Genomic DNA, 16,362 nt, shown 5'->3' with positions numbered 1-16,362 from the left:
TAGTGAGGGAATTCTCAAATGGGATTTTCCTATTCATCAGTGTAAAATTTTATACACTGATTTGCCTTCCCCAAAAGCATTCTTCATATTTCTCGAGAACTGAACTCCATTTTGCCATTGTTCTGCTCACTTGATTAATCCAACGTTATTTTCCTGTAATCTACAGCCAGTCAATTTCAGTATGGTCTGCAAACTTCTTAATCATAGTTTTACACTATCAAAATCATTTATGCATGCCATAAAAAGGAAAGGACCCAGTATCAAGCCCTGTGAAGGGTAGCAGAAACACAGTCTGTAATAACACCCACTGACCACTACCATTTGTATTTTCTGCCTGGAACAATTCTGCATTCAACTTGCCACTTTGTCTTCAATCCCACAGGCTTTTACTTTCAGTGACTAGTCTGTTATGCAAGACTTTACCTAAAGCCTTACTAAAATCCATGTACACCACATCAAATGAATTACCCTTACTGACTCACCTTGTTACATCCTCAAAAATTTCAATGATTAGTTAGACATGACCTTCATTTAAAAATAAATCATGCTGACTTTCATCAGTGAATTTTTAAATTAAATTTTATCTGAGCAACAACTATTTTCCCACTGTTCAGTTTAGGTTGACTGGCCCATGATTACTTAGTCTATCCCTTTTTAAACAATGGTATAACATTAGCTACCCTTCTGAGATCAAGCCTAAAATCTGGAACCAGAGAGGAGTGCAAAATGACTGTCAGGCTCTCTGCTATTTCACCCTGTGCTTCCCTCAGCAATTAAGAATACATCTCACCCAATTCTGGGGACATGTTCACTTTCAAAGATGGTTATACCTTTTAATATTTACTCTTACTGTATTAATTTTATCTGATATTCTAACTAATATTCCTTCCAGATTACAATGTCAGAATTATCCCTCCCATTTGTGAAATGACATGAAGTTTTCATTGAGAAGGAAATCTGCACATACCCCCTCAACACTCCGGTTACCCTTTAGGTCTCCAATAGGCTCTATATATTTATGAGTTATACTCCTGCATTTTATGTCCTGTGTTGTTAAAGTATTGCTGGCTTTTTCTTGCATTTATTTGCCAGTATTTTACGTGCCCACTTTGCTTTATAATTTTTTTTTAAATTTCAACCCCACACTGTTTGTACACCTCTGGGTTTTCAGCAGTATTGAATGTTTAGAGCATCTCCCAAGCTTTCTTCGCTTTCTTTACTCTCTAAGACTCTGACTTCCAGGAGCCTCTGAGATGCTGGAGACATTCTTCTTAGATCTTTAGAAAGATGCTTTGGAACACAACCTTGAGCAAAACTGGATCTAGATATAAACAGAACCACCTCAGCATGGGCAGCAACAGGCTAGCTGACTGATCAGCAAGCATGGCACTGGCTAATGGGAAGGAGTGAAATTTATGTAATTTGTCATTCATTCAGAGAGAGCAAGTACAGTAGGCTCTAATCCATGGAGTCACTGTCACTTCTGAGATCAGACCTCAGCAGTCCTAGGAATTTGTTGCAGGACAGTTTGCTAGACAACGGAGACATTCTGCAAGTTTCTTTAAACACAGGTATTTACAAGCATGATGACAGCAAAGCTGATCAGGCATGATTTCAGTCTGAAATTTCACTACAGCACACAAAGCTTTGTTGGAAAATACTTGAGCTGCAATTCAAGCACAGCCAACTAACAATGTTTCATAACTGAATTCATCAGTTTCTCTCATGGAGGTAAAAACAATGACTGCAGATGCTGGAAACCAGATTCTGGATCAGTGGTGCTGGAAGAGCACAGCAGTTCAGGCAGCATCCAACAAGCAGCGAAATCGACGTTTCGGGCAAAAGCCCTTCATCAGGAATAAAGGCAGTGAGCCTGAAGTGTGGAGAGATAAGCTAGGGGAGGGTGGGGGTGGGGAGAGAGTAGCATAGAGTATTCAAGATCGGCACTGAATTACTGCTGGGCAACCCGCTTTCCTTGACAGCGCACAAAGGTAGGCTTCTCAATTCATCATGCATCTTAGTGTAAACACACATCAGCTTCCATAGTCTGGTCCTAATTCCTCACCAGAGTCCTCTGCAGCAGAACATACATATGATTTCCCCAACTCTGGTGACCCTACGCCCTAATGTTCCCCTTCCCAGGCTGCAATGCCCTGTGTCTAATGTCTCACCATGTGCATTTCTGACCTCAACCCTTTAAATTCTGTGCAGCATCAGAATCCAAGCTGGTAGCCACAAAATGTTAAATCTTCTTCATCGTCTTCCACAACCTAACCAACTCAGTCCACAGTCATTGCTTTCCACCTTATCAGGCAACTATCTACCTGCAAACTCTCCTTTTGTGACAAACCAGTGAAGAATAAATATTCAAACATTATCCCAAGCATCTTGGTGTCACTCTGACTGCTGAATTGCACACTCTGTAACCAAAAAAGGTTATAAAAAAGACCAAGTTAATGGAAGGGTTATAGTGAAGATCACCAGGAAAATATGTTAGGATTCCTGCTCTTGGGCTACATCTAGGTTTAGAAGCACAATTTCATTATTTGCAGAGAGCAGCCATACAAAATGCTTACACACTATCCTTGACACATCAATATGGATAATGAGTAGTACACTGCAGTCATTGCCTTGTACAATGGCTCTCAGTCCTCTAATATCCCACAACCTGAGTGAACTAGGAGGCAAGAAAATGACAGCATTGAAGCCAACCCAGAATGATCTTCACAATGTATTGATCCTCAATGTATCAAGTCATGTCAACAGCCACAACTGCAATGTCACTTCTAGTAAGAGCCAGCAGGGTCCCCTCCACTTGGTTAGAGAATACAAGAATGCCTTCTCCACCTTGACAGTTTCAACTGCCTCCAATTGTATAGAACCTTCTTTTGCGAGAGAGAAATGCATCAGTGAGTGTTTTGCAATATATTTGAGCGATCTAGCTGTCATGGTTGAATAGCTGGCAGTGTGTGCTACTTGTGAGATTTGGGTGCTGTTACCACCCCAGACAAGGTTCCCCAATTTGATACAGTTTTGGATGTAGGTTTGCTCGCTGAGCTTGGAGGTTCATTTCCAGACGTTTTGTTACCTTACTAGGTAACATCTTCAGTGGGCCTCAGGCGAAGCAATGCTGAAAATTCCTGCTTTCTATTGATACAGTTCCAATGAAAAATCCAAGATCATTAAGCTCCCAGATGATAGCCAATGCATGGAGCCAAACAGCAGCACAGCTAGCAATGGACACAAGTTGAAATCATGCTACATTGAATGGACTGCAGCTTACTGTTGTGATTCCCCATGCCTTTTCTCAAGGACTACAGAGGAACCTCGATTATTCGAACATCGATTATCCGAATTTTGGATTATCCAAACAAGGTCGCAAGGTCCCAAGCTTGGCTGAACTGTGTTATCCGAACATTTGATTATCCATACAAAAAACTCCCCGCCAGTGTGGTTCAGATAATCAAGATTTTAGCCATTAGAGTCTCAGATAACAAAAAAGAAATTGCTTATACATTTGGAAGAGGAAGAACATAAAATGAAATAATTTACATTTATACAGAATTGTTCACATCCCAAGGACATACTATGCAAAGATGACAAGAAACTAAAGACAGACAAGATGTCTCCTGATAAAAAGCTAACATTTACTTGGAAACTGCAACAAGAAGCCTCTGAATCTTCGAGTATATTTTTTGACAGAATCTGACAACTTTAACAAATCATACAGAGCAAGGCAAGAAATTATTTTGTAACATACTAACCTTTACTCAAATAGCTTCCACTTGTGCTGCATAGCAAATAATAAATGGGCTGAAGTAACATATCTTAAACCAGGAGTTTGAAAAGATTTGAATTAAAAGATTTTGTTGAAGACGGACATTAAGTGACAACCTCCTGAATTTCTAACCATTATTTTGTTCCATTCCATTTTATTTAACACTTTGAAACAAAACTGAAAATTTATCTTTTGATAATCAGCATGCAATATAAAAGATACACAGACTACTCATCAAACAGGAGTTCAAAACATTTTAAATTATTATTTTCCATGTGACAACATTCTGTTATCTCCTCTGACCAAATAATGAATGCTTCGGTTTCTCACTTCATTAAAGAAGAGTACACATTATCTTAATAACTGAAGTATTGATCTAAAACACAACCATCTATTCAAAGTGGTTATCTCAGATTAATAACACCAGCCTGGCAACAACCTCTTTATTCAGGCTGTCAGAAATATTACACTCCATATGTAATCACAGTGAGAATTCAGGCATGGAAGCAAGAGGTGGACATGGAGAAGAAAAAATAGCCGCTCTTGACATTAAAATTGATCCTTGGTCAACTGGCAGTCATTGGGGATCATGGGGAAAAATTCTCCAGTGGCACAACTATTGGAAGTAATCATCCCAGCTCTGGACTGGGAGCATTGCTGATGGACATCCTTAATAAAGCATTCTTGACCAAACCAGCTTCAGCTGCAGTATTTCAGTTGCCTTCCTTCAATAATGAGATCATGAGTGATTTTTTTTTAAACAGACAACATCTCGATTAACAATTCTTAGGATAATTAAATCGACTCTGCCTACCTACAGCAATAACATCAAATACACAAGTGAAAGGCAATTATTATGTCACTTTTGAAAAGGAAACAGCCTTCTTCAAGCAGAGAAAGCCAAGAGATCAACGTCTGAACTTCAACTGCACCACTGGCGCTTAGTCACATATCATTAAAATTCAGAGGATCATCACAAACTAAGTGCCTAAATGGATCAGCCACTGCAACCCAGAAGCTGGGTTCTCGGTGACAAGTGACTTATCCACTGATCTTGATAAAGCCTTACAAGATACAAGTTAAGGGTGCAATGGAATATTCACAATTGCCTTGATGAATATAAACACAAAGCATGAAGTTCAAACAGTTGTTCAGCTTGTTTAACTGGTTCTCAATCTTCATCCCTCTATCATGCCAGCCAGGAACTCAAAACACTTCAAAGGAACACCAGCCCTACACTCAATTCAAACCGCATCTGTTTTCTAACCTATTGTTAGAATTTTGACACTGAATCAGGATAGTGGAAATATCAGAACAACCTCATTATGGCAGTCAGCATTCTAAGTGCCATACTGAGCATGAGAGCAGTCATAGTCTTCCAAACTTTCCAATCATAGCAACAGATGACCTCATGTTGGCGTTCTGGTTAAGCTAGTACTTAATCTTGTCTATCTGTTTCCTTCACTGGTGGCCTCTTGTTCTATTAATCCTTCTGGTATTTCTTAAGTACTCTTACCCTTTTACAGATAAGTATGTGCAAAGAACTCAATTTGATCCTTTTGATCAGAGTTCCCCAGCTCTTTCAGTTCTCCCAATCCCATTCAATACTTCTCCATTAGTAATTTTCTCCACCCAGTTTACACTTAAGAGTCCTTCAATGGCACCAAACTTCAAATCTTTTTTCTCCTTCTCAATGTTTTAAACTTCACATCCACAATTCATTACTGACCAGACCAGATATTTGCATACTCAGATTGTTACTTAAAAATTTAAGCTAGTAATTTTTAGAATCTTTTTTTCTATTTTGGTACCTTTGACATCAGATGTAACTGTGCTTCCTAGATGGTTGAATTGGTATGTTCTATCTTGCTTCTATTTACTATGATAATCCATACTAAAATGAATTTTTCCTTTGTGATAATCATGGTCAATGTTTTATGGGATTCCATTACCATTATAGTTGCAAAAAGTAATGGGGAATACCCATCATCACAAGTTTAGAACAACTAGGCTGCAGCAATAAATTCAGCCTAGCCAGTGAATCCTATAGGAGAGATGGAAATTTCACTAAAAGCCGACAAACATCTTGCAAATTCTTGTGTACATCATGCGTGGGATCTCAAAATAGAGTAGAGACATAAACAGTCCATTATTCTTTATTACCAGCAAAATTATTTAAATTAGCCAACTCTTCTTTTAGCCACTTTTTGAACTGACTACATTGCAGTTTGCAAGTGATGAAGCAGAGTGGTGATGTATGAGCTTTTCAAAATTTGATGACAGGCTCCTGCACCCCACTTAGTGCAAACCCGTTATCAAATTCTAAACAGTCCAACAACCCATCACCAACTTTCAGACAAATTACAGTTCAAAATGATAGAAACAAGGAGAATGTGTTGCTCTGGGAAAAAAATACAGACAAAGCACCTTACTGCAAGTGAACAAAATATTTAGGAGTATGTAGTCAGAATATTCCTACATTCTCCATCAAAAACTTGAAATTTGATTGAGCATTTTTGTCTGAAAATATTATGATTGCAAAGTCTGCTTATTTGTACATGTCAATGGCTCTGTTCAAATTGTAAAGATCCTGTTGCAAGTTCCAGTTAATGACAACGCATCCATTACTCTTCAAGAGAACTGTGTGAAAACTTCATATTCTGCATCACTATTAATAAAGAAAAATCATCAACAAAATCTGAAATAAAACTCGGTTTCACTCTCAAGTGATAGGTAAGATAATAAAAAACTTTCTCCATAATACTGTTTCTGGTCAAATTTTCAATCATGTTCATTAGTAACCAATGCTACATTCAAGTCTGTCTTTTTTCAAATATTCAAGTTCATCTCTTCAGAAAATATTTAATTTTTTTATTATTTTCTCCTACTCCAATACCTGATTTACCATCAACACAAATAAAAATAGTTTACTTGTATTTTATTTACTTTCAACCATTCCTGTTATTTCTCATCTGTGAAGCCAAAGTGTCACCAAAAGATTTAGATCAGATTATTTTCAACCATCTCTTAACTGGAATTTCAGTAAGATTATCTCACTATTCAGTATACGCAATTAATTTTCCAACTGTTTTACACAGAGTGCAGCAAATATTATAAAGTTACTGAAATATCTTAACTAGACTGCCACATATCAAAACCAATTGATAGGAAAATGTCTGACTTAAACTACAGAAACAAGATTTGGAGATGCCGGTGTTGGACTGGGGTGTACAAAGTTAAAAAATCACACAACACCAGGTTACAGTCCAACAGATAGTCTATCACCTGATGAAGAAGCATCGCTCCGAAAGCTAGTGCTTCCAATTAAATCTGTTGGACTATAACCTGGTGTTGTGTGATTTTTAACTTTGTACAGAAACAAGGGATGCTTGATGATCAATGAGGGATTGATTTCCCCATGTTAAACAACGTTAGAGTCAAATAAAAACAGGAATAATGGTCCTCACATTCCAAACTGGGTTGGAATCCCGAATGCTAACCCAGATCAGACAAGTTGTCACAAATTTACCTTCCCAAAACTTTACTTGCCAGATTTCCAATGCAGGATTCATCAGAACAGAGGCAGTGCAGCAAACCACACAGGCAGGATCAGAGTGGAATGTTGCAAGAACCCTTTTGCAGCAATTCCCACCATATTCCAATATGAATGCAGTTTTAAAGTCCTAAAGCCACTTTGACAACTATTTAGAGAAGCTAAGTACGGCAGGTGAATGGTGTGTAGGGTGATAAATGATTGGGGGGATAAGGTTCCACCTCAGTGAGGGGAAAGGGCAGCAAGTGGATGGGTTGAGGCTGCAGGATGGCAAGTGGTGGTGGATGGATTGAGGGGATAGGGTTGTAGGTGGGTGAGGGGGTGCAAATAAGTAAGTGAGAGTTTGGTAAGTTGTTTGTAGATTAGAGTCAGTTTGGGCAAAGCAGGTGTGTGTGTGTGTGTGTGTGTGTGTGTGTGTGTGTGTGTGTGTGTGTGTGTGTGTGTGTGTGTGTGTGGAGGGGGGGGGGTTTAAATGGGTATCCATGATGTCATGACTCAATTGGGAGGTGCACACCAATAATTGAGCCCTGTGATTCCTCAACCCACCACAAACCTATTAAAACCCAATTAAGCCATCAAAATGATCAAATAGCCTGACAGGTAGTTATTCAGGACAAACATAATTCACATCAAGTTTCATCAACAGGAAAATAACTATTTATTGACCAAACTTATTGCCTAACAAAATGGGGAAAAATTACTAATTTACCATAATGTGACTTAAGCTGTGACTGAAAACCCCAAGCACACATTTTCATTTAGTCACAAATAAGACAAACAAAAACAGACCATTTGACACAAATATTATGGGTAGAAAAACAGGGAAAAATCTAGTCTACAAAGGTGGGGTAAGTTTTTCTCACATCACATAGCCTGCCGAGCAATGGTCAATCAGCTGGACCTAGGCCCCTTCGTGGAATTCTTTCTTTAAGAGCTTTCAGGTTTTTGGTCCTTAGCTAATCACAGAGAGAAAAAAAAAAGTCTCTTGCTTGCGAGCTTCTACATGTCCTGGCACACTGCATTCTCAGACCTTATAAAAGTGCAGCTGGACAAGTCTGAAGACTGTCATTAAGCAGTTTAGCCATCTCACTACATCACAAAAGTAACAACGTTGTGTAGCTAAAGTGAATATCAACAATCCCAATTGACATTCAAGTTGCAAAAAACTCTCCTTTTACTTTCAAGTATTTGGCAATGCCAAATGTCCATTTTCCAGTTTATAGTCCATAAAGTAAAACTATGTAGTCACTTCATTAAGGAATTATCAGTATTATAGTTAGCCAGGAAGCCTAAGAAAAATTAAAAGAATTAGAAAATGCTCTACTATTTCATGGCTGACTATTGAGGTTCATTAGTCAGAACACTCCAGAATCTCTGCCTCCAGCTGAAAGTTGTGAACTTTGTCAAATAGTTTAAAATATCCACTATCCTTTGACAGTTTATGCATCCTGGACAAGTACTGCATCGTCAATGTATGAAGTCACCCAAGAAGTCCAGATGCATATCTTTCAACCCAAGTCTAAACCCTGACTTCCAGAGAACAGAAGATCCAGGCCACAAAAAAGTCAAAGTATAACCTTATTAGACAACTGCAGTTTTGGGGCTGCTATGACTGCAGCCAGCATATTTTTCTACCTAAGAAATAGGGGTGCAACAGAAACAAATTTAGAATTGCAGATGTCTTAAATTTCACTCCAGTGGTTGTGCAAATGCGACAACTGTACAGGGTGGAAATGGTCGCACTTCATGTTTCAATTATTGCATTTGTTCCATCTATAAGGGGTTGTTCCAGTAAACTGGTACTACCAGACAAAGAGCTTCCCAAAAAAGAAAAATTGTTCATGTAACGTTCCACTGTGGAAATCTGGGACTGACACTAAACAGGGAGCTGTTACAGAATTCTTTGATGTTGCTGGCACAACCAGCAAGTCGTAAATACTAAACTCTTCTTGTGTCAGTCTAATCTTAGCCCCATGGACAACCATCAACTCAATCACAATTCTCCAATTAAACTCGCTGTAACAATACCAAATCTGGGGAAAAGTGAGTTTACTCATTTTGGCAGAATAGACATTTTTGAAATGTCAATGTTCAGTGAGATTTAGCTGCACTCAGAAGAAATGTAGAAAATTGGTAGCAGATGCAAAAGACAATTAGGAGGCTCTGTGACATGTTGACCTTTAGTACAAAGGGATTAGCATAAAGAGCAAGATAGCTTTGCTACAATCATATTTTGAGAGCATTCCTAAGTACCGTATAGTTCTGGTTTTCATATCGAAGGAGGGAGAATTTGCAGGAGGAAACACACCGAAGATTTCACAAGATTTATTCCTGTGACAGGATTGGCCCATGATGAGAGGGCTGAGTAGATTGGGTCTGTGCCCCAGAATTTACTCAAGAGCACAAGAAATAGTGGGAAGAAATTATTCAGCCACTCAGGCCTAGTCTACCTTTTGTTACTGTTATGAACCAGATCAAACCCCCTCCAGATATATCCAAGGAGATAGCCTAAACCCTAACTTGTATCTTATTTCAATATAAGTGTAAGGTATTGTGTTCCAGATGTAATTCAATTGGTTACACTACTCGGCTTTAAACAAAATATACTTTATTCTTATCCTCATTTAAAATACAAGCAAGAGAAAGAAGAATTTGTCTAACGTTAACTCTCTATTGGAAAATTTAACAGAATAATAGACTATTTAACTACTAAACAGCAACCTGTTCCAATGTAGTAATATTCCAATAACACACACTTGGCAAAGACAAAGTCAGTGAAACAGATTGTCTCACAGTCAATTCTGGCAGCAGAGAGAGAATCCAAGCTTTTAGTGAAGCAGAGAGATATGTATCAGCTTCCACAATCAGCTTCAAAACCCCAACAAGTACTGAAAGCTAAACTAAAACCCTGCTTCTGTGAGAGCCTGACTCCACACATTAATGCTGCTTCTATTGTTCTAACATTTTTTAAGAACCCCAGGACCTCACAATCTGTTGACTTTATTGGACTGGAATAGACAGCTCAGTGCCTATGTCTCAAAAACTCTCTTATTAAAAAATGGACAAAGTACACCTCTTAAAGCCATAATATCATCACAGTACAATTATAGCTGATCTGACTGTCACCTCAACTTCACTTTCTTGTGCATCCCTCATAACCATCGAATCCCCTATCATTCAAAAATCTGTTCTTCAACCTTGATTATATTCGATGAACCAGCCTCCACTTCTTTTGGGAGAAATGAATTCCATCGTCTAACAACTCTTGACTTCTTACAAACAACTCAGTTCAAAACTTTTGACAAGTTAGTACTTCCTTACTCAAGCACTGGAATATCATTCTAAACTGGATTATTACACAAATGCTCAACCTTCTAATCCAGAAGCAAGAGGGCTGCTAATTGAGGCTTGTGTATAAACAATTCTTCAGAGAATGTAGTAACCAGGAGCTTTAGAATTGCAAAGTTGAAAATTCTCATTTTGTTACGTTAATGGTTTCATTTGTTTGCATTGTACGTAATCCAACAGTTTGACGTTTGGAATGTGGTACTGACCATTTTGAACTGCAAAGGTTAAGCTGAACAACGTCTAACCAAATACTATTTTACACAGATAATTAAAAGTAATATAAAAATCAAAGTAATTCATGATTAAATAAGTTCAAAAAACAGTATTACAAATTTCTATTAACATGTCGAGAAAGCTATATTATAAATATACATTATCTACAGTAAGCACAACACAACCAGAGTGAATCATATTACTGAGCAAAGGAGGTGGCAATTTTGACCCAAAGCTGTCTATGCTGGCTCTTTTCAAAGATCTATCCTGTTGAGCCTATTCCTCTGCTTTTCTCCCATGGTTTTGAAAATTTTGTTGGAGTATACGACCAATTCTCTTTTGAAAGTTACAGCTGCTACATGTGCTTCTGTCACCTTGTTAGGGCGTGAATTCCAGATCATAATAACATTGAGCACCACCCAATCCTCATTCCCCCGAGATTAATGTGTATATGGAGAGTTTTCTCTCAAGTGTAACAGTTTATATTAAGGACGTTATTCTGGAATAAATAGAGATTTAAATTCAATTATATTAGATCAGTATTGAACACTGTGATTGACCAGCCTATTACACTCAATTAGAGTAACAGTTTCAGAATTTTGATTTTTGTGTCCTCTAGATGTGTGTAAATGCTCTAGGAGATGCAATTCATTGCAAGAGGGGGATAAGAGCCAGTGAGTTAATTTTAACATATTTGAAATTCCTGATTTGAAATTGATTCCACAGTAAATGTCAAAAATAAGTTAGTGAGACATGGAATCAAAAAGCAATAATGCACAATGCATGAATGCATGCATTTGGAAAGTGTGGCGCTACCGGTCCAAATTGAAGCATATATTCTTGTTGCTGTTTAAATGAAAAGCCTTTGAGAATAATCCTGTCAAACTAATAATCAAATGTAAAAACTGTCACCAAATACACCTTAGGAACTGCTAGCAGTGTTGATGCATGAAGAACCATCATGACAATGTTCAATGTTTCTAGGCAACATTGGCATCTGTTTGTCATTTTCAACACTATGGTATAATGAGAACATCACAACACAAATCTCATCATCATGCCTCATTGTGCATCTTAAAACACAGCAAGATGTCCTGCAGCAGCTGCAAATTTTAGTCGTACTCAAAGTACTATAAATCATCTTGGTGTGACATTAATAAGTCTTCAGGCTGGACCAAGGCTAAGTAATGGAAAAGTCACTGCTATTATGTGGAAAATAAATGCAGACACCCATTTTTAATAACAAGATAAATTAAGTTGTTTTCATGATACAACTACAAATGGTTTGTTGAAACATAACTCTTTGTATTGTGACTACAACCTTTAACAGGGCAAACTTGTGTGAGTGAATACAGGGCAAATTCTTTCTTCCAATGGCAGTATTGGCTGAAATAAAATTGCATTTAAAACAACAGGCCAAAAGAAAAAAATCAAAGTTCCTCCAAAAGACCAAGCTCTTCACAATCAATCATGATATAAACTCCAAGTTCTAAATATTTGTTTTTTTCTCACTGACCTCTTTCTTCTCTTCCTTTCCCAACCCCAACATAAATGTCCCTTCTAAGTATTATAAAATAGTAAGTCAGAAACTTTCCTCAAAATAGCCAAATATTCATACTTATCTCAAAGTTTTAAAAATTATTCTTGCATCTTATGCAAGCATTTTCTGTCCCATTAGGCTAGACTTTGCTGTACCAGAGTATGTATAAAGTAACTGTCAATCATGAGATTTGTTCTTAAACATTTGGGTTTTTTAAAATTTGGGTAGCCAGTTACTGTAAGTACTGATAAAACTACAGCAAAGCATCTGGGACCTGGCTGATATGATATGCAGCTGTTTGTCCTATTATCCATTCAGAATGAAGGATAATGAAATTCACAGTGCAAATACTCAGATGCATGTATATGTTTGAATGAGGAAATTAGATACAGCAAAAGAAATATAAAAAGAGAGAAATAAAAATGGAGAGAGATAGGAACACAAAAAAGGAAAAGTATCAGTTGCTTTAAGTTTTACATTTTCTTCAACAATGAAAATCTGAATGAATAAAACTCCACACTTGAAATAGCCCATTTTCATTGCTAAAGAAGTAGATTTATCATGGTTAACACCTATCACAAACAGATTGAAATGGTCAAGACAAATTTGTGTCTAGCTGATTCTAAAATCTACAGGAGTATGAGAATTTTATGCAATTCAATGATGAGCTAGATAATGAGATGATGTTTTGGCAAAGCTAATAGTGCAGTAGCACCACTTGGATAGCAAGTTTTGAATGTTCACATTCCGCTGTGCCTAAAGTCACTGTAATATGTGCACATCAATAACACAGAGTGCCATTAACCTAACAGCAACATTTTTCAGAAAGCTTAATTTGGAAAAGGAAATAAACCTTTACATGCATTGCAAACGTAATGTTTAGAAAACATGTATATAAAATGTCATAAATCCATTTTGCTAGATCCACTTTCTCATGCGTTGCTCAGAACATATGTATTTTAAATAGATATGCAATTATTCAAGCAACATCATGAAAACTAAACTAATGTTGCAACAAATTAAATCAGAATGCAAAAGTCTATGAATGTATATGGTATAATTTTGATATATTAACAATGAGACAATATTTGGTGACCTTAAAGAGTTTTTCTTTCAATAACCCAAGCTCTAATCTTTTGCCTAACTATATACACACAATCAGAGGATTATGCGATTTGCTGAAATAATAAAGACAACTAAGACAAAGATGGGATAAAATGCTTAAAGTCCAAAACAAGCATTATGAACACATGCTCAATTTCAAGCACCTGCCGGTACAAAAGTGGCCGGGGCTAGATAAAGCTCAGCCTTGCAGAGCTGAGCTGGTTGATTTTACGGGGTGGTGTGTGCGTCCGAAAATCCTCCGGCGGATCACCGACTGGGCAATCAGAAAGCCCGAGGACACATTGATGGACGTTGTGGTGTGAACTCGTATCACTTGTAATGAAGAAGTTCTGTTCGGTTTGGAAGTTAAACGGGAAACAATACGCTCCTGTTCTCCGGTGAAAGACCGATTTACTCTCTCCGAAAGTTACTGAGTTTGAACTTTCCAGTGAAACACTGGCTCCATTCTGTGAACTGCATGCCTGTGCTTTTCCCTGTGTGTCTACATGTCCCTGTGGGGCGGCAGCACGCTCGCGTGTGGCTTCTCGGCGGCTGCAAATGTGCTGTCAGAACGGCTCCCTCTGGATAAAATAACCACTCCATCCTCTCTCCTGCTGCATGGAGAGCGGGACTTTAACGGAGCTGCAGACTGGCCCAGGGCAGGGCACAATAGGAAAGGGGGCTGTCACCCAGCATAGGGCACTTTCCCAAACCACCTCTCCTTCTAACAGTGTGGGAATTAGTTTGTTAAGTAGGTATACCCCTCCAATACACTGTGAAATCCCAAGGCTTAAAGATGCCATTAATTTCACAGATCGCCCATGCTTCTGGGTGTCCCAGGACTTCAATAGTTGCATCGCTCTGGAAGCCACTCAGTTCCTTTAATGTGGCTCTCTACACATGCTTTCTGCGAGTCTCAGATCTTTTACAGTTTCATTGATCTATCTGCTTTGAGGGGGGTTTCAGAAGTCCCTCTCTACTTTAGAGAAGGGTGGGTGAACGGGGAGTTATCCCCAGTCCCCTTCTCCAATGTGCAGACCCCGAACCTGCTCATTGACCCGGAGGGGTCCCCTGCCCGGCTTTCGTTCTGCGTTTCCCTGAGATCCTTTGCTCCGTTTGCCTCTCACCTCCGCCAGCGCTTCTCACGCTCTCCCTTTCCCAGCACACATACCTGAGTCACCAGGGGGATGAGGGTCTGCTCCACCGACCTGGTTTTGATCTCCAGCCCGGGATCGGTGTTGCAGTGGGAAGTGGCCATGTTGCCGCTGACTCCGCCGTCGGTACGGCTACAGATGCAGAGCGGATCCCTGTCCTCTCCCTCTCCAGGAGTGACTGAGAGGCGGGAGAGAGGGAGATGCGTCTCTTTCCGGCTGTAGGAGGAGCTCTGGAAAGTGTGGAGGCGGGGGAGGTTGTGGGATTTGAGTTTTCACTGGTGCTCTGACTGCAGTAAATACGATGTTTCGAGTTAAAACGTGGTTTCAAAACAGCAAATGCCACTGAGTTCGCTGGCGAGCTGCAGTGTGACGGTGGGTAGGAAGCAGAGGCGGCCACTGGCGGTGACCCTGGCACCTCTAACCATCTCGTGTCCGCCCCAAGCACACAGCATCGCTCCAATGCTGTGCCCCGCATCCCATTCTCAACTTTAACACCAACTCCGGGTCACATCCACAAAACAAAGCATGCTGCCTCATGCTGGTTACTTCACTCTCTGTCCATGGGTGCCTGAGAAACGCTACTCACAAAGTCAATCGGGAAACCATTTCTCCTTCCACTCGCTCTTTTACACTTCTTGCTAAAGATGGGTAACTTTTTTAAAAAAAAACTTAATTTTTTTGGTGAGGGTGGTTTTAGCTTAAACCTGTCTCCGTATGTGTTTTTGAGTTAAACCGTGTGTTTAGAAACATAGCTGCCCTCATTGTTTCTGTGCTTTCAGGTTGGTCTTACCATTTGCCATTTGTCCTTTTCTTTTGGCTGAAGTATGTTTTACTGTCCTTCAATCCTGCATAAATGTGATCTGGTCTTGTTAGCTTTTTTTTTAAGATTTGCAATGTTGATCTTAGGTTTTTGATCCCTGACGACAAATGCAACTACAAGACTTTGTCGGTCAAAAGGCTCAAAACTATTGTGGGGCTATTGGTTTAAAAAAGAACTGCTGGAAATCTGAAACAAAATCAGAAATTGCTGGAAAAGCTCAACAGATCTGAGAGCGTCTGTGGAGAGAAAGCAGAGTTAACTGAATTCAGAACTGAATTCTGCTTCACATTGTCAAAATAAACCACAGCGCCTATTGGAGAAACAACACCTTACCTTCCAGCTGGACACCCTCCAGCCTGGAGGGAGGACTCAACATTGAGTTCTCTAATTTCAAATAACCTCCTTTCCCAGCCCCTCCCTGCCACCAACTGGATTCATTCCTCCCATTGACCAGGGTCGTACACTCTACTTTTCTTCACCTATCCCCACTTCACCCTGCCCCCAGTCCTGAGGAAGGGTTACACCCCAAACTTTGACATCTGCACCTCCTGATACTGCCTGGCTTGCTGTGTTCGTCCAGCCTCCTGCCTGTCTACTCTGCTTTCTCTCTACAGATGCCATCAGACTTGCTGAATTTCTCCAGTAATTTCAATTATGTTTGTTGTGCCCAGTCAAACATATGAATGCTCTGATATCACAATAAAATATTGTACAAAATTGATGTTCATAGCTGCGTTATTGGAATAATTTAACCAATACCCTCACAAATCCAGAATGGATTCAGTTCCAGTTGATGAAATTTGAAGGTAATGGCAAACTAATAAAAGCATTATTGAGTTTGAGAAGGCTGCT

General features: G+C 39.1%; 1 protein-coding gene across 4 annotated transcripts in view; it reads right to left on the bottom strand.

Annotated features, from left to right (window-relative positions):
• The window catches only part of ctnnal1 (catenin (cadherin-associated protein), alpha-like 1), a 323,942-nt gene extending 308,859 nt beyond the window's left edge, over nt 1-15,083 (bottom strand). Inside the window, exon 1 of one of the 4 annotated variants that reach the window (XM_087987306.1) lies at nt 14,708-15,083. In XM_087987306.1, the coding sequence (XP_087843432.1) occupies nt 14,708-14,794 (87 nt within the window). In that variant the 5' untranslated portion in view covers nt 14,795-15,083. The remainder of the gene's footprint in view (nt 1-14,707) is intronic. The other 3 variants (XM_087987305.1, XM_043690224.2, XM_087987307.1) reach the window with 3 other exon arrangements.
• Between the last annotated feature and the right edge of the window lie 1,279 nt (nt 15,084-16,362).

The sequence above is a fragment of the Chiloscyllium plagiosum genome, unplaced genomic scaffold, assembly GCF_037043375.1.
Source record: "Chiloscyllium plagiosum isolate Xiang-an unplaced genomic scaffold, Cpla_swu_hap1 HiC_scaffold_5, whole genome shotgun sequence".
NCBI lineage: Eukaryota > Metazoa > Chordata > Chondrichthyes > Orectolobiformes > Hemiscylliidae > Chiloscyllium > Chiloscyllium plagiosum.
Note: the sequence above shows the minus strand (reverse complement) of the source record. Positions and strands in the feature narration are given on the sequence as shown.